We start from the raw sequence: 19,853 nt of genomic DNA, 5'->3' as shown, positions 1-19,853 counted from the left end.
TCTGGAGAGGGATTGGGAGGGTCAGCTATTGAGGCAATAAATAAAATCACAGAGCATTAATAAATAGGTAAGCTTGGTGAGTCAGAAGGAGGTATTCCCACTTCTCCTGGTTGGCAAACAAAACTGGGAAGACAGATACCTGGTGAATGCTGGTCTTAGTGTTAACCACTGAGCCACCGTGGGGCAGCACGGTGGCTCAGTAGTTAGCACTGCTGCCTCACAGCACCACAGTCCAGGTTCAATTCCAGCTTCGGGTGACTGTCTGTGTGAAGTTTGCACATTCTACCAGTGTCTGCATGGATTTCCTGCAGGTGCTCCGGTTTCTCCCACAGTCCAAAGATGTCCAGGTCAGGTGAATTGGCCATGCTAAATTGCCCACAGTGTTAGGTGCATGAGTCAGAGGGAAATGGGTCTGGGTGGGTTACTCTTCAGAGGGTCGGTGTGGACTGGTAGGGCTGAAGGGCCTGCTTCCACACTGTAGAGAATCTAATCTAATCTAATCTAGTGCCTCACATCGTCTGATGGGTGACCAATCTCAGGAAATCCAGTCCACAGGACTGATGATATAGGTATGAAAGCTGATAATCTTGTGGAATTGGAAGCATTCAGCCTCATCAAAACACACCTACTTGCTGAGAGCAAGTTAGTTGTCATCAACCACCATCACTCCCGCTGCTCCCCCGTTCCCCCCCCCCCAATCCATATCCATTAAATTAGAACTGGCTGCGTTAGAAGTAGGTTGGAATCAGAATTAATATTTTAAATGCTCCAAAACCACAAACCCACAGATTCCCCTCCCCTCCCCATCCTTTTGGTGTGTTAAAATCATGCCCATTATGTCATCACTGGAGAACATTTCATGTGAGAATAATCACCCTAATACATGCTGTGAGCGAATCACAGTTTTGCTAAGGCCTTGTATCCATTCAGAACAGTGGGTATAACATTGACCAATATATCTAAAAACTGCACAATACCTTGGGTTCTGTTTCAAATGTGTTAAAGAGATGAGGATCCTCAGAAGTCGACTGAAGAAAGGTTCTACCTGAAGAGTTCATACGTGGATATTGGTTTGTGAAATCGAGATGAGATGGACCTGGAATGTGAACTGAAGAGGTTTTAATGTTGCTCTTGTTAGTCAAGTCCATGGCCTTTTCTGAACAGTCTTTGGGCCAAAAGGTGGAGTGTGGTGTTGTTGCTTTCTCTGTAGGCTGCATGTATAAATGCGGAATATAGTCAGGAGAACTTGGCTCAAAAGACAACTGGCCACAACTGAAATGTTGGCCACAAATCCGAGAATACATTGTTGGAGTCCAACCTTCTCTTGTAAGTTGGATTGCTTTTGTTATGGCTGCAGTATGACTTCCTTTTTTTCTAATGACTGTGAACCACCGAATATGAGTGTCTTTGCCCCGGCGACTTCGGCATCCAGCAACACTGCAACAATCTCCATGACTGTTTGAACGTGAAGTGGATTTTTGAACAATGACAGATTTTGGATCAATGCCAAGTCTTTGACACAGAACTCTTTGAAAGTACACCCTTGTTCCTGAAACAGGGAGTCCATATTGTTTACAGAGCTCTCGAAGTTTGGCTTTTGGGCCTTCCTTAATCTGTTGAATGGTCACCGCTATTTCCTCTGAGGTATTTATGTTAGCCATCATAAACTGCTGAAAAGGCAAAGAATTAACATCGTTAACATGCCTGCACTGAAGTGAAAAGTCTTAATGATCAACGTCCTCCTGTTCTGTAGTAATCATGCTACGGCCTGAATACTAAAAGATACAACTCAGCAACATCACTTCTGATCAGTGTGTGAAATGGAGTGGAGTGAAGAACCTGCTGGTTCAGAATCTGCAGCTTAATTGGCTAGGGATGCATCTAGTTGGCCTACATCCAATTTAGTTTAGGCATTGATTTCACAGCTAGTGCAGTTTGGATCAGTAGAGTACTGGTGATTGTTTGCAAAAGGGATAATAATCACAGCGTTTTTGGCATGAACTGAAAGCGAGATTTGTTATACTTTTTACTGGTGTGTCATCTTTGAAATGTACAAAGATAACGGAAACACATTATTTATTCAATAGAGTTCAAAGTTTAAAAAAACGACAGCTTACATCTAACTATAGAGGCATACTAAGACATATTATGAAGTTTATTGTTAATTTGTAAGCAATGTTAGATTAAGTTTCTTATTGCCAGTTAATAAAAGTTGTCAAAATTGTTTAAAAGATATTATAGGTTTTGAATTAATTTTAAATTATAGTCTAGGGCAGAATCACTTCGGTATTAAGTGACAATGCTAATCAAGATCAGTGAAAATACTGTGGGCTAGAAATGTGTTTGTTCCCCAATAAAGCACATGGGGATTGTGATGCATGATTATCCTACAACCATTCAAATTAACATAGGCAACACACAAAATCTACACTGCCTGAAAATTATTATGCTGGTCTTGTGCAGTCCAGCACCAAACAGGGCATTGTGGGAAGTGGGAAGAGATTGCGAGGCCCCGAGGAGAAATATGTGTTTCGTCTATAACCATGGATGAGATGCTGGAGGACTGAAGGGTGGCTAATATTGTGCCTTTATTTAAGAAAGGCTATAAGGAGAAGCCTGGGAACTATAGACCTGTGAGTTTGACATTGCTGGTGTATAAGTTCTTGGAGGTGATTCTGAAAGATATGTTTTACATGCATTTGCAGAGGCATGGAATGATTAGGGATTGTCAGCATTTTTGTGAAAGAAGTTGTGTCTCACAAACTTGATTGAGCTTTTTGAGTAAGTAACCAACAGATCAATGAGTGAAGAGCAGTAGACGTTATTTATTTGGACTGTAGAAAAAGCCTTTGGTAAGCTTCCGCATGGAAGACTAATTAGTAAAGTTAGATCACATGGGATTCAGGATGAGCTTGCCAACTGGATACAAAATTGGCTTGACAGTAGAAACAGATGGTGGCGATGGAGGGCTGTTTTTCAGACTGGAGGCGTGTGACCAGCAGTGTTCCACAGGAATCGGTACTGGGTCCACAGTTGTTTGTAATTTATATAAATGACTTGGATGAAAATATTGGAAGCATGGTTAGAAAGTTTGTGGATGACACCAAAATTGGTGGCATGGATGACTGTGAACAAGGTTATCTAAGCTTAAAAAGAAATCATGATCAATTGGGTCAATGGGCTGAGGAGTGGCAGATGAAGTTTAATTTGGATAAATGCAAGGTATTCCATTATGATAAAACAAACATACAGGACTTACACAATAAATGGCAGGGCCCTGGGTTGATTCTGTTTTAAAACAGTAAGACCCAGGGTTCAGATATATAATTATTTGAAATTTGTGTCACAGGTAGACAGGGTGTAAAGAAGGTGTTTAGCATGCTTGCCCTCTTTGCTCAGACCTTCGAATATAGGAGTTGGGATATCATGTTGAAGTTGTACAGGATGTTGGGGAGGCCTCTTCTGGAATACTGTGTACAGTTCTGGTTACCATGCGACAGGACACATATTATTAAACTGGGGAGAGGTCATAAAAACTTTATGAGGATTTTGCCGGGAAGGGAGTGTTTGAGTTATAAAAGTAGGCTGGAACTTTTTCACTGAGGCATAGGAGGTTGAGGGTTGACCTTAGGTAATACACCCTCGGTAATAGGGAAAGGACTTGAACTGGTGTAGCGTCTGTCATCCCTCTTTTCATGTGTGGTCACTCTTGCAATACATAGAATATCAGCAGCAATATACACACAGCAAACAACCTTTATTTTTATTAATTCTTGTGACTCTTATTTATTTTCAATCTCAAATTCTCCATAGAGGCGGTGTCAATGCGCCTTCTCCACCTTAGTGATTTACAAAGCCATTTAAAGTTCAATCACAATGGAGTGGGCCTAGAGTTACATGTCGGCCAGAGCCAGTGAGGATAACAGACTTCCTCCATTAATAAGCCACATGGATTTTACAACAGCCTAGTCGGATTACAAATCGGTATGAATGCATCTTTTAGTTTATTCCAGGTTTATTAATTAGTGGAATTTCAGTTTCTCAAGCTGCTATATGGTGAGATTTAAAGTTATGTCACTGGAGGTTAAATTCGCTAGGTTACTAGTCTACTAACATTATCATTATGTCATCAACCCCAGGCTCCCACAAACAGCAATGAGACAAACGGTAAGCAGGTAAGCTCTTTTTGATGGCACTAGGTGGAGAACCATGCGAAGCTTGCATGAATTAAAAATTATTGGCTTAGAGTTTCGAACGACCACATGAGGACCCTTCTGAATCCCAATCATAGCAGATTCTGAAGGAATTGCCAGGAATTGAAGATTCCACTGGGCAATTCCTCTAATCCTGGAACCCTCCAAAAGCCTGCATTTAGATTAGAGATTTAAATTAAATGACATTAAGTTAATAATTACTCAGGAAAAGTTAGACCATTAAACACGTAGTCTAATTCTGGAGTAACTATTCAACTGAACCCCTTACTTACCACACACACAACCAACTACACTTCCTGCAGATCACTTACATGCCCAGTCCCTGAACTGACACCCCATTCCACCCACCAGGAGCCACCATCCCTGTTCTGGACCTGGCAGCCCCTAACCCCACCCTGGATACGGCACCGCTGTCCACTCTTTATTGTGGTACCCACACTCCCCATTCCCTGACATATCCGATATCTCTCACCCACCCAGACCTACCCTAAAAGCTCCCAGGAACCTTGCTATCTTACACCCTAACACCTGGCACCCTATCTTCTACAGGATTGGTGCCAACTCTAGCCTTGAGGTGAAGCCCACCACGGACATGTCTGCTTTGTGTTTCTCTTTCTCTGCTTTAGAAGGACTGTAATGCTAAACTTTTAACTTTATTTCTTTATTTTTCAAATTTATACCCAAGATTTTGTACCTAGGCACCTTTGTACCCAAGATAGCGCTCAAAATGCGACTTTGTATACTTTTCACTGCACTGGAGTATCCCTATGCTTGAGTACATGTGACAATGAAGCCTAGTTCTAATTCTAATAAAAGTTGGTGGGCGGCACGGCGGCACAGTGGTTAGCACTGCTGCCTCGCAGCGTCAGAGACCCGGGTTCAATTCCCGCCTCAGGCGACTGACTGTGTGGAGTTTGCACGTTCTCCCCGTGTCTGCGTGGGTTTCCTCCGGGTGCTCCGGTTTCCTCCCACAGTCCAAAGATGTGCAGGTCAGGTGAATTGGCCATGCTAAATTGCCCGTAGTGTTAGGTAAGGGGTAAATGTAGGGGTATGGGTGGGTTACGCTTCGGCGGGTCGGTGTGGACTTGTTGGGCCGAAGGGCCTGTTTCCACACTGTAAGTAATCTAATCTAATCTAATGATAGGCATAGAAAAGGTCAATTTCAAAGGTCTTTCCCTAAGGTGGGGGAGTTCAAAACTAGGGTCATACTTTTAAAGTGAGAGGAGAAGGATTTAAAAAGGAATGAGGGACAACGCTTTTACATAGAGATTGGTTTGTGTGTGGAATAAACTTCCTGAGAAAGTGTGGATGCAGATACACTTACAACGTTTAAAAGACATTTGCGTAAGTACATGAACAGGAAAGGTTTGGAAGAATATGGGCCAGCACAGGCAGGAGGGACTAGTTTAGTTTGGGAACATGGTTCGTGTAAACTAGTTGAACTCAAGGGTCCGTTTCCATGCTGTATTACTCTATGCTGCTGAGTGGTTGCATGCCTCAGCTGGGAGCTCAAGTTGACTTGGACTAATACTACAAAGTTATTGTTTAACACTAGCCCACACTTGTTAGAAACATAGAAAATAGAAACATGAGTAAACCGTTCAGCCTTCGAACCTCCTGCACCATTCAATATGATCATTGGACGGGGTTTGAGTATAAGAACTGGCAGGTCATATTAAAAGTGTATAAGACTTTGGTTCGGCCACATTTAGAATACTGTGTACAGTTCTGGTCGCCACATTACCAAAAGGAAGTGGACGCTTTGGAGACGGTGCAGTGAAGGTTTACAAGGTTGTTGCCTAGCATGGAAGGTGCTAGCTCTGAAGAGAGTTGAGTAGGTCAGGATTGTTTTCATTAGAAAAAAGGAGATTGAGGGGGGACCTGACTGAGATCTACAAAATCATGAAGGGTATAGACAGGGTAGATAGAGATAAGGTTTTTCCCAGGCTGAGGAATTCAATAATGAGAGGACACACGTTCAAGGTGAGAGATGAAAAGTTTAAGGGGGATCCACGCGGTAAGAACTTTACACAGAGGGTGGGAGGTGCCTGGAACATGTTGCCAGCAGAGGTAGTAGAGGCAGGCACGGTAGATTCATTTAAGGTGTGTATGGACAGATGCATGAGAAGGTGGGGAGTAGAGGGTTACAGATCTTTAGGAATTGGGCGATAGGTTTAAACAATGGATTTGGATTGGCTCAGGCTTGGAGAACCAAAAGGCCTGTACCTGGGCTGTAAATTTTGTTTGTTTTTTTTTGTTTATCATGGCTGAAAGGAGAGGTGCACTTTGACTGAAGTGATTGCGGAAAGATTATGAGCAGGAAGTGGAATTGAAATGCAGACTCAAGGTTCTTTGGTCTGGAAGCCTTGGTATAAGAGGTGGAAAAGTGAAGAAAGGCCATCTTTCATCTGATGATCAGGAGATCCTCCAAACAGAAACTGCAAAGGCCACGGAACAAGTTAGTCATTGCAGCCAACGTCAGCAATCTCACTGCATGGACTCAAAGGCAATTCCACAAAATGTCTAATTATCTATCCTGAGTGGTCAAGGTCAATGGATGCAGCTTCATAAGCAATATACTTAAAAAAAAAACACCAGCACACACGTTTCTTAATTCATAAATTTCACTTACTTACCGACAGTCCTTATCATGGATGGCTCAAACACAGTATTCATCACCTTACCTCATCCTCATCCACATGACGCTGCTGAAAACTTCATTCCCACATTACATCGCTTCCATATTCTGCCAACAATTCAATCATAACCGGCAAGTAACCCCAACACATTACACAACACTTAATGACACCTTTCCCTCTCTTGCAAGGCAGCAGGATCTATTGGCGTGCTGACAGGTACAATTGCATTTTCTCAGTCTCAAGGAGGAGACAGTGCTGTCAATAGTTGGTATGGCTGTGACTAGGGTCAGAGGCAGAACTGACAACCATGGACGATGATGTTTCCAAATAATCCACCTCTGATATCCCACTTACCCTCTATCCCAGAGTCATGTCGGATTTTCAAGATGCAGGCTGTGAAAGAATACACTTCTTAATTTTCCCACTTTTCCTCATTCCATCTTTAGCCTTATGTTTTGATTCTTTGAGGCACCTAAGAACTGGCACCCAGTCAAGAACTGTTATAGGAGCCTCAAGTGCAGAAGGTGTAGAAGGTAATGAAAAAGAAACTTTGTCACCTGATTTCACATTAACTCACAGCTTAGATACAGGCACCTTTTGAATTTGAGAGGGTAGCAAAGAGGTGGACTCAACAGGGGTTGTCTCCAGGACAGATGGGTTACAGTTAAGGCAGGATTTGAACTGTATGGGTGACAATCTTTGCACAAAGCTTGAAGCCCTTTAACCACAGATTGAAAGTGATGCGCAGCCCCATGAGAATACTTGCAGACCCAAACATGATTCAGCACCTGGTGGCTGATGGCTCAGCTTCTACTGAAACAGAAGCCATCAATATTTGGTGCTGCAGTAGACATCAGAGTAGAGAACACTTTGTCTCAACTTGAGGCCACTACAGCCACAGATACTGGTCTTCTTCGGTCGCACGAGTGCTTCAGTATTCTGTCCTCACTTTACTAAGATTGCTAAAGCACAACCCACACGACAGTAACAGATGTTCCCTGGTTCATGAACCTGTTTTTTTTTCTCTCAGGGTGATAGCATTGTTTTACCAGAATTGCCACACTGTCAGTGTTTTACCTGTCATCCATTATTGAGGCCATTGACACCCTTAGCAAAGTGGTGCAGTCTCAACACAGGCCTTCAGGATCCAGAGCTGCCTGAGGTCATCTTGTACTATCCTCTGCAGTTTCAGTCACTGGAGGTCAGTAACCTTCTATCAGTCGTGCTGCAGTCAGTTGGGGAGGACAGCACAGGCTTGGCTTGGCATGACAGGTACTAAGTGAATACGAGTACCAGTTAAGTAAGATATTACTGCACTAACATATGATTGAGGCTTCACTGGGATTGATTATCTGGAAAGGATAATGCTGGAAAAAGGATTGAATTGTTCTATTTTTGCTACTGTTGATAAGATCTTTCTAAGCTGTATTAATGCAATTTTTCCTTTTGTGTAATAAACTTTTGTTCATCTGTTAAAAGACATTGACTGCCTAGTGTGAATATGTTCAGTGTTTTGCCACCACAATTACCAACTGAAAGGTTAAACTTATAATTAGCCAAACCAGGTTTCACTCTTGGACTGACTTGTCCAGAATTATCATTATGTGGAGTCATAGCATTGTCACTCTCAAATGCAGCAATTTAGGGCAAATTGGGAAATGCAACATATATTATTGCCTGGAAGGATTCACAAAGCAATTCAAAACAGAACTCACCATCACTACCACTGGCAGCAGCATCCTCAGTTTGCTATGATATTGCGGGTCTGCAGGTCCAAACTCTGTGAGCACCTCTTTTTTAAAGCCCAGGTTCTGCACACACAATTATCTAAGCTAAGTTGGAAGGAGGAAAAGTTCCTCTCGAAGATATTATGTCAATAAAGCCTCTTACTTAAGAGCACTTCTCTCCCCATTTATTCAGTATCTGCACATATCTCATCCTTTTTGATGAATCTGCTCAAATTCCCTCTCACACTGCAGCCCAAAACTGAGTTGCATCTACGACATCTATTACAAGGAGCAAGTGGTCTGGCTATAATTTGATTTGATTTACTTTAGTTACATGTTCCCAAGTACAGTGAAAAGCTTTGTTTTGCAAGCAGTACATGCAGATCATAACAAGCAAGGACACAGAGATCATAGAGTGATGCAAACAGGTTACACTGCACAGCAAAGCATTTCAACATTGTAACCTTGCATTGACAGTAGTGAAAGTTGTGTGCTGGATCTGTTGGGACTTTAAAATGGTGACATATTGGTGCAAGTTTTTTTTAAAATAACCTAGAGCAGGCAGTCCTTCTGGAACAGTGACATATTTCAGTAAACATCAAACAGCAGGTATTCCTTGCGGTGACTTATGATATCTGGTATTAACTTGACTTCAGTTTAGAATCAAAGAGTGTTTTTGGTTTAAAAAAAACTCAGAGGCTGAAAGTTTTCAGGATAGTTTGGAAGAGACCTTACTGGGTCAGATGTTGTGTGGAGACGCAGAAAATGGGGGCGATACTAAATGAATATTTTGCATCAGTGTTTACTGTGGACAAGGATATAGAAGATATAGACTGTAGGGAAATAGATGGTAACATCTTGCAAAATGTCCAGATTTCTGCGGAGGAAGTGCTGGATGACTTGAAACAGTTAAAGGTAGATAAATCCCCAGGACTTGATCGGTTGTACCCGAGAACTCTGTGGGAAGCTAGAGATGTGATTGCTGGAGCTGTTGCTGAGATATTTGTATCGTCGGTAGTCACAGGTGAGGTGCCGGAAGACTGGAGGTTGGTAAACGTGGTGCCACTATTTAAGAAAGGCGGTAAGGACAAGCCAGGGAACTATAGACTAGTGAGCCTGACCTCAGTGGTGGGCAAGTTGTTGGAGGGAATCCTGAGGGACAGGATGTACATGTATTTGGAAAGGCAAGGACTGATTAGGGATAGTCAACATGGCTTTGTGCATGGGAAATCATGTCTCACAAACATGATTGAGTTTTTTGAAGAAGTAACAAAGAAGATTGAGGGCAGAGCGGTAAATATGATCTAAATGGACTTCATTAAGATGTTTGACAAGGTTTCCCATGGGAGACTGATTAGCAAGGTTAGATCTCATGGAATACAGGGAGAACTAGCCATTTGGATACAGAACTGGCTCAAAGGTAGAAGAGAGAGGGTGGTAGTGGAGGGTTGTTTTTCAGACTGGAGGCCTGTGACCAGTGGAGTGCCACAAGGATCGGTGCTGGGTCCTCTACTTTTTGTCATTTACATAAGTGATTTGGATGCGAGCATAAGAGGTACAGTTAGTAAGTTTGCTGATGACACCAAAATTGGAGGTGTAGTGTACAGTGAAGAGGGCTACCTCAGATTAGAACAGGATCTGGACCAGATGGGCCAGTGGGCTGAGAAGTGGCAGATGGCATTTAATTACAATAAATGCGAGGTGCTGCATTTTGGGAAAGCAAATCTTAGCAGGTCGTATACACTTAATATTAAGGTCCTAGGGAGTGTTGCTGAACAAAGACCCTGGAGTGCAGGTTCGTAGCTCCTTGAAAGTGTAGTCGCAGTTAGATAGGATAGTGAAGAAGGTGTTTGGTATGCTTTCCTTTATTAGTCAGAGTATTGAGTACAGCAGTTGGGAGGTCGTGCTGCAGCTGTACAGGACATTGGTTAGGCCACTGTTGGTATATTGCGTGCAATTCTGGTCTCCTTCCTGTCAGAAAGGTGTTGTGAAACTTGAAAGTGTTCAGAAAAGATTTACAAGGATGTTGCCAGGGTTGGAGGATTTGAGCTTCAGGGAGAGGCTGAACAGGCTGGGGCTGTTTTCCCTGGAGCGTCGGATGCTGAGGGGTGACCTTAGAGGTTTACAAAATTATGAGGGACATGGATAGGATAAATAGCATTCTCCCTGGGGTCGGGGAGTCCAGAACTGGAGGGCACATGTTTAGGGTGAGATGGGAAAGATATAAAAGAGACCTAAGGGGCAATGTTTTCACGCAGAGGGTGGTACGTGTATGGGATGAGCTGCCAGAGGATGTGGTGGAGGCTGGTATAATTGCAACATTTAAGAGGCATTTGGATGGGTATATGAATAGGAAAGGTTTGGAGGGATATGGGCCGGGTGCAGGCAGGTGGGACTAGATTGGGTTGGGATATCTGGTCGGCATGGACGGGTTGGACCGAAGGGTCTGTTTCCATGCTGTACATCTCTGACTCTGACTCTATAGGCTCACTATGAGCAAGGAACTTTTTCAGAGTAATTAAGGGAATTAGTTACCTCAGAAGAAAGGTTTAGTTTGTGCAACATCCAGACCAGGAATGTTTGGTTAGAAATCTTCAGGGTATTAGAAGCTGGCAAATTCTTAGCACTCAGTCTTGTGTCTATTCATGTAAGAAGGCATCCCATTTTACAGGACAGAAACTGGAAGAGTCAGAGATGTCGAACTTCAAGATTTGATATCGAACTGTAGTTCTCTGGATTTGAATCGCTGTAAAGGGGTGTTGTAGATGACTAATTTGAAACAAGCTTGTTTTGCTAGGTATTTTAGGATGTTTATAGTTGTATTCTAAATCTAAATAGTTTGATTTTTATATGGTTTCATATTTTATGTCAAAGAATTATATTCTATTATTGAAAAAAACTTAGTAGCCTTGGATGACTATGTTTCAATTTTCAAATGTAAAATAAATTAAAGTAACACAAAATTGATCTATCAGGCTAACTGTCGTTCTGGAATTTGACTTGTTCAGTGGAACTGTTAGCTTGGATCAGGACCCAACCAAAGACTTCTCTATTTTTAAAACATCTCCTGCCAAGATTGCCAATTTTAATCAAGATTTAAAACCAACCAGCACTTCTGCAAAAAAAAATTAAATCTCACAATAACTAATTGCCATTAACCATCAACTGGGAATGATCACTTTTAATCGTACTATGTAGGAGGTTCTTACTGCTAATGAGTGCGTATTTCACTGTACGTCTTTAAGGGAGAATGTCAGCTGGAGCAGTAAAAAGTGGCAGCACTGATGTCAAATCAGGGCGGCATGGTGACTGGCATCACAATCTACATACTCTATATTTTCATAGAACACTCCTGCTACCCATGTTAACATCTTCAAGAAGATGGCATCTGGCAGGCACAGTGTATGCAAAGTTCAGAAATTATTTTGGTTCGAAAATGTCACTGGTAGTACCAACACGATGGCCCATGTGACATAAGTTTTGTGGTCTATAAGTTTGACTCAGAACTTTGTAGTAATTATGGTACTTCCTTCAACAAAACTGTTCACAGCCAGGGCTAAGTTGCAGTAAAGCTTACAATCAAAAATTTCAAATTTCGGCAATATAATCAGTTTAAAAACATGCAAACAGGTAACAATTAATGGCATAAAAGCTGAACAAATTCAACACCTAGTAAGGAAATAGTGCATGAAATACGAAAATAAAATGAGTAAAATAAAATTTAAAACACATTAAAATTGTAAACAAATTCATAATTTTGACACTGCAGGTGCTGAAGTGCGTATGCATTTCATCATTTACTACTTCAGTACCTTTATTATGATCCTGGCTATTGGTAATAGTGGACAAGTCAAATCCCATAATGAAATCTAGCTTGGTAACACGTGGTTAATTTTAGTCATGAGTTAATGAGATGGTTCATCACGAAAACATATTTAGCCTAGGGTGTGTGTTGTTTAACGACCTAAGTTTAATACATAAAAGAACAAAAAAAAACAGCTTGCAGGCAGTTAGAAAGATATAAATGCAAATATCAAAGCAAAATTGCAACCTGTTTTTGAGCACCATCAGTTGTGGTGACAAAATCTTCATCCAAGAGAAATGCCACTCCTATTTCAACTGAAGTCCTTACTTAACTGACAATTTTACAGTTCCTTTTCCTTTAAACTGTAGAGGTTTTTATTTAATGATTCCTTGAGTCCACTGGCATGAAACACTCACAATTCTGATGACCAAAACTTTCTTAATCTTCACAATTTGAGGATTTCTATTCAAACTCTCCAGGCTTGGAAGTTCACAGACTGGAAACCACTTTTGCTGAGGCATTTGGTTCCTCTGAATGCAACTGAAATAAAAACTGTTCTCTTCTGTACTGAACTCCAAGTTTTTCTAAACTAAAACTTTGAAACTTTTGATCTACAGACAAAACTAAACAAGTTGCCTAAGTGTGTTTTACACCCATTAGTCTAAACATTCATTCATTAATATTACAGGGGTTCTCTCAGGGATTCTGCTACAGTCATATGCTTTCTTGAAACTGATACATTTGGGTCACTGTTCAAATGGACTTCTGATACTTAAACAAAAAGACTCACAGAAGTGACCCAGATCCTTCTGCCTTTATTTTGCAATTCAAATCCAAACACAGATTATGTATTATACACTTGCATCACAACATTTCTATCCTATAGCTTATGAAATTGAATTTAGTCAAATTTGGGAATTGTTTGATTGGTCTAGGTATGGTGAGTGTAAGCAGTTTTGAAAGTTGTTAAATTTCATGAGGGAATTCCTGAATTTAGTATTAATTTTATCTCTTCTTATTTATAGAGTTTTGAGGTTTATGAACGAAGGCACTGTTGTTAATCCGGAGGGCCTTAAGATAGAAGTCAGCTTCTCTATTCTTTCAATCTGGGCAGTGTTCATGTGTATGAGGTCAAGGTAGCATACAGGCGCAGTTTATTCAATTAACGGATGGATGTAGTCAGCGCAGATTTACAACAGGCACAGGAAACAGTGGCATATTGCTCATCACTGGTGCCCCAGATCACTCTGCCACAGACTACAAATACTATATCCAAACGAGCTAACTTTAAAAGCAAGTGTCACAATATGCTGGGGCAATATAAACAAATTCACACTGATGTCCTGTCCTCGCACCCAAGACATCCCACCCAAGAGTAGCCAGCCAATTTGATTGCCTGGCAGCTCTAGCAGCACCAGAACTGAGTAAGTTGGCACTGAAAGAAAAGACAATGGATCTCAGAAGAGGGAGGTCCTGGGCTTTAGGAGGGGATGAGATAAAGAAACCACAGGATTAGGGGTGGTGAAGGCCAGGAGGGAAGGTACTAAGGAGGTGAAAGGGGGTGCTGCTCTCAACGCACACATCAAACCCCCTGAGAATTACAGCGTCCCTTCCTACATTTTAACCAACTACATTAAAGTTTTCAATCTCACCCTCTGAATAATATTATAACACAGTCAGAATAATACTTGGTACAACTCCATTCCTGATGAAAAGCTTATGCCTGAAATGTTGACTCTCCGGCTCCTTGGATGCTGCGTGACCGGATGTGCTTTTCTAGCACCTCACTCTTCGACTCAACTCACTTGCAAACTTTCTTTTCCAAACATGGCACACAGGCTGTTGATTTCAGCACCTTCCTGTCCACCATCTTATGTCACCTGGTTTGGGGTGGGCAAGCAACATACCTTCAATGCCTCACCCTCTGCCCCCACAGAAACACACCTACCTGAAATCCAGCCTGATGTTGCAAGGTAGAAGTAGAAAGTCTTGGTGATCAACCAGATATATGGGCAGACACTCACCTCAGAAAGTGACAGGATGCAAAGTGTTCCAAGGATTTGGTTCAACCGTATCACAGCCCCAATACCCAGACAGAAGGAGTTTTCAGAGTTGGTAATGGTGACCACAAGCAGTTTTACTAGCATAACACTTGGACTCCAAGAAAGTTACAATATTTCCTAAAATTTAGAAGGTGGTTTGATTAAAGTTTTCAAGACATTAGGGGGAACAGATAGGGTAGCTGGAAATGAACTATTTGCAATGATCTGGCAGTCCTGGGCAATAGAGCACATTCAAAGCAGAGCCAGATCTTTCAAGAGTAAAATTTGATCTCGCTTCTACATACAAAGGGTGATAAAAGTTTGTAATTCCTCAGTAGATAACAATTGATGCTAGATCAATTATAAGTTCTAAATCTGAAGTTGCTAGATTTTTGTGCACCAAATGTATTGAGAATATATAGAGTTTTGTCACAAATCAGCCATGATCACATTGATTGATAGGACAGGATTCAGGGTATTAAATGGCTACTCCTCTTCTTATGTTTCTAACCTGGATAAAAACATTAGAAATAAAAAGAGACTGGATGTGAGTCTGGAGAACATAACTGGGACTATTTTAAATAAGATACAGGCAGGAGAAAGAAGAGCTTAGAATTCTCTAATGGTGTCTTGGACATCATTCTGAAGATTGTAAGAACTCACAGGGAGATTAAAAGAACTGGTGTGCATAGCTAGAACTGGCAAAGGAGGCCAAACTTTTTTTAGTTTTGACAAAGGTCATTGACCTGAAGCATTAACTCGGTTTCTTTCTCGACAATCCTGGCAAACCTGCACGGTATTTTTAGCATTTTCTGTAATCACTTGCGTCTTAAGTTGAGATATTTCTATTCATTTTTTGTGAATCACAATTGGGCTTGTTTATGAAGCTCCATTGGTCCATATTCAATAGTTGCCTCTGAAGTGGGCTTTTCCATTGAAAAACATGATGAACCTTCTCAATTTTCTTTGGCTTATCGACAAGTCTTCAACCAAATCAAGTGAATTAATATGATATCATAGGCTTTGAACCTAGCCAACATACTTCAGTACAGTTATGAAATGTGAAAATTTGCACAGGTATTTTGGTCTATTATACTGATCCCAAGATAGTTGAGGTATTACTTTTCTTAATAATAGGTTTATTCACAGAATGCAGTGTGACATGTGTCTGCTTCCTTATTACTAATTCAGTGGTCCAGTGGTCTCTCTTTATAATTGCTCTCAGTTTTATTTTCTCATCAGCCTTTTCAGAGATGTTCTGAGATACCCCTGAAACAGATGGGACTTGAACCCAGGCCTCCTGGCTCAGAGAAATGGACAAAAACACTGCATCACAAGAACCCCTGTTAGTGGTCTCAGTATTAAATTACACAATGCCCTTCACCTGTGTGTCTGATGCATTTCATTAACATACCATTTATATGGTTTACAGAATGCAGATCCAGAGTGGATATTTGATGAGTGAATATGGAGGTGGAATGGACTATAAGGTAGCACAGGTGGACAGCATCGGGTGATGGGAATAGAAGCTGCCATGGAGGGGGACAATACGAAAGTGAGAGAGTATGAGGGTTTAGGAGCAGGGGGATCTAACAGATTTTAAAACAAACTGAGCCAGGCATTCTAGCCAGATCACTTCGGCACATACTCGCCTCTTTGGTCACTGATAATCTGTTTCTGGGTTGGTAGGCCTGTTTTAATCTCTCCTTGCTGCATAAATTGATTCTGACATGGCCCTTTAAACTGAGGCGAACAGGAAATTTCCAAACTGGAGCTACTCGCCTCAACAGCAAAAATCCAGCCAAGGTCCAAATGGTTAAAGGACAATTTTACATATAATGCAAGAAAAGATCTCCTTCATGTAAACAGTTAGCAATATGCAGAATGCATTTCAGTACAGTAGTGCAAACAATCCCTGGAATCATTTAGAAATATTTTAATATTATAATTAGAAAATTGTACGGTCTTTCTGGATAAATGGTTTACTTCATGGATAGGTGTCCTATGATTTTGAGGTGTGATAAGATGATGCTCTTTTCTCTAGACATGAGGGGTTGACTGTTGACATAATAAGTGCCTGTTAAATTATTTTGTGGTTTGATAGACTCGATGTACAGCCATTTCTACTTATAGGATATCCAATACTGGGGAACATGAATGGAGGATAGTCACCAATAAGTTCCCAGTTAGGTAACATGAAGAAACCTCTTTACCCAAACAGGGTTAGAATGTTGACCTTGGTAGCATGTGGGGTGTTGAATGACAGAGATGAGAAGCTAGACACGTACATAAGGGAGAAATAGACAATAGATAGACAATAGACAATAGGTGCAAAAGTAGGCAATTCAGCCCTTCGAGCCTGCACCGCCATTTAATATGATCATGGCTGATCATTCCTAATCAGTATCCTCTTCCTGCCTTATCTCCATAACCCTTGATTCCACTATCTTTGAGAGCTCTATCCAACTCTTTCTTAAATGAATCCAGAGAGTGGGCCTCCACTGCCCTCTGGGGCAGAGCATTCCACACAGCCACCACTCCCTGGGTGAAGAAGTTTCTCCTCATCTCTGTCCTAAATAGTCTACCCCGTATTTTTAAGCTGTGTCCTCTGGTTCGGCACTCACCCATCAGCTGAAAGGAATCAAAGGATATGCTGTTTGGTTTAGATGAAGTGGGAAGAGGTTAGTGTTGAGTATCAACATTGGAAAGGATCCAAGAGGCCAAATGGTGTGGTTTTGTCCAATAAATTCTACATAAAAAGACACTCCCTTATCAATCTTGATGTATCTTATTTTACCATCCCATAAGATTGTTTCTCCTATTCAATAACAAGCATTTACTCATTGTATAATAACATCTATTTACCACATATATCTGAAGAAAATGCAAAATTCTAAGTTCTATATTACAGTAAAGCCTATTTATCACAGAACTTTTAATTGAAAAAGACACAATCATAACTGAACGAAATCAGCTTCTGATACAGCAGCAAAATGCTGTACCGTGTGCGTCAGGAACATCTAGACCTCAAACTGAAACATTGTTTTGTATTCTCCGCACATGCAGGCATCCATGTTAATAGTATTTAACTATATACCATAATGAGTCCTGAGTTATTTGAAAAGTATACTTTGTAGTCTTAAAATTATTCTCCATTGGCAGAGTCCCAAAATTTCCCAGCTATCCCATTAAACATAGGAATACTTCATACTTCATTTTGATGAATACACCTCGTATGCCAATGAATGTGATAAGTTGGTGAATATTTTCACTCTCTTAACCATCTCATATTTTCATGCTGTTAGTTATTTCTGTATTCCTGTTTCAGCATCTCGTTTGTGTTTTCTCGATTTTGGTTTCACTTCACATAACCCTTTTTTATTGATTTTTTTTCTGCCATTCTTTGAATAAGGAATGGTGGTGTGTGATGTCAATTATTACAGGTTGCATTTGTGGTGGGAAATACGAGGAAGATGTGACCCTTAGACATCTTCCTTCCTTAATCACTTAAGATTCTGGTCAGGCAGCATCCAAGGAGCAGGAGAGTCGACGTTTCGGGCATAAGCCCTTCTTCAGGAAAGGCTCATGCCCGAAGAAGGGCTCATGCCCGTAACTTCGATTCTCCTGCTCCTTGGATGCTGCCTGACCTGCTGCGCTTTCCAGCAACACATTTTCACTCTGATCTCCAGCATCTGCAGTCCTCACTTTCTCTTCACTTAAGATTCTCCCAACCATTTGTATCCCATATCTCTTTCTTTTCCTACAATCATTCAATCCAACAATATCACAATAACTCCTTGAGTTATCAATTCCTTCATAACTTCTTTCTTCAGTTGTTAGTCACCTCACCCTGAACTTTCTCCCCACACTCCACTTTTCCCATTTGCTCTCCCAAAAAAATTGGTTTTCGTGGTTAAAGGCCCCTTATCATTAAAAAAAAAGTTTCCCTCTTAGCTCTTGATTTCTGTTTCTGTCAAAAAAGGTTTCATTTCACTTTCAAAATTCAACTTGTTTGCTGAAATTAAATTTAAATGAAAAAAGAAGCTACCATTCTGCATGCACATTTGTACCTTTCTCATTCTACATCTATGAAAGATCAGCAATAAAAATTTTAGAAAATGTGGAATTCTTGTCTCTGGACACTGAAAAAGGTTTGCCTTTTTAAATACAAACTTGTTTCTCCATTTTTTTTGGTTCCACAACCACTAGCAAAAGTCCCTGATATTGAATTGATAATAAATAGAGATAATGGCAAAACTATACAAATCGTTGGTTATTCCGCAGTTGCTAAATCATGTGCGCTGTTGACTGTCAATGCTCATGCAGACGATATAGAAGAGATTCAATAACGAAAGGCTTTGGTTATAAGGAGCGACTAATTAAGTTGTTTGAACAGACAAAGTATATAAGTTAGAAGAGGACACATTTCTAAAGGATTTTTACTGAGGAAAGTACATTTTTCATTTTCAGTAATTCAGTAACTAGATAATATTAAGTTAAAACAAAATATTAAAAGAACAAAAGTGAAGGTAAGAGAATGAATTTTGTAAACAGGCTTGTTGCAACTTGGAATACCCTAACCTGAATGATGGTGTAAATAGTATCCATAATACTGCTTAAAAGGAGTGGTAAAATTTTGAAAATAATAATTTAAAAGATTATGTAGAAAATATGAGAGATAGTACAATGACTAACTCTTCAGATTACATGAATAGCCTTCCTCTGTACTACAAAATGCAATGAATCTATTTGAGTACACACAAGATTACAGCCATGCCTTTCTCCATGTTATAAATGTCATATCATGTAATCTATACAAAATGCACACCACCAGGATACTCCTGACCAGCAAGTTTAAAGAACAAAACACATTAATCAGTAATGATTGATGCATATCAGTGTGTTTGCAGATATCTTGTTTTCTAACATTTAAACATTGAGGCAATTTGAGACAACCTTTCATAGGTTCCTTTTCTATTCCTTTTTATTCCCCCTGAGCTTTCAATTAGTCATCCATTATTTATAATACACACATGCCATGTCCCTTTTAGGAGGCCTACTGTCCATCTTTGAACAGTGTGAGACCAGAATGCAATTTAAGGATCATTCGGCATTACAGTATTAGAAAATTGAATACCACTTTTTTCCTTTATTTTTCTAAGCCATCTCTTATGTCGATTTTTCTTTCAGCACAACCCATTAAATTTCTGTACCTGCAGCCCATGACATGAACATGTCAAGAAAGGCCCCTTCCTGACTTCATTATAAAAAATAATCCCATTGCAGCTGTTAACAGTGAAAGAAAGCACACATGAAGCATTACAGTGCATTTAGTTTTAACAACTGAACCTGAAAGATTGCAGCACACATGCTTAATGCTTACCCTGTTGTTTGAACCCACACACAGTGAAGCCAGGCATCCAAGC

At 40.6% G+C, this 19,853-nt stretch overlaps 1 protein-coding gene across 6 annotated transcripts in view; it reads right to left on the bottom strand.

Annotated features, from left to right (window-relative positions):
• The window catches only part of LOC122563719 (zinc finger MYM-type protein 4), a 208,474-nt gene extending 188,621 nt beyond the window's left edge, over positions 1-19,853 (bottom strand). For 5 of the 6 annotated variants that reach the window (XM_043717848.2, XM_043717850.2, XM_043717849.2 and 2 more), the window contains exons 1-2: positions 19,811-19,853; positions 978-1,670 (exon numbers count right to left, since the gene is read on the bottom strand). In XM_043717848.2, the coding sequence (XP_043573783.2) occupies positions 978-1,664 (687 nt within the window). In that variant the 5' untranslated portion in view covers positions 1,665-1,670; positions 19,811-19,853. The remainder of the gene's footprint in view (positions 1-977; positions 1,671-19,810) is intronic. The other variant, XM_043717852.2, reaches the window with a different exon arrangement.

This window comes from Chiloscyllium plagiosum, unplaced genomic scaffold (genome assembly GCF_037043375.1).
Source record: "Chiloscyllium plagiosum isolate Xiang-an unplaced genomic scaffold, Cpla_swu_hap1 HiC_scaffold_30, whole genome shotgun sequence".
Taxonomy (NCBI): Eukaryota; Metazoa; Chordata; class Chondrichthyes; order Orectolobiformes; family Hemiscylliidae; genus Chiloscyllium; species Chiloscyllium plagiosum.
The sequence above is the reverse complement of the archived record's forward strand: the minus strand, read 5'-3'. Positions and strand labels throughout refer to the sequence as shown.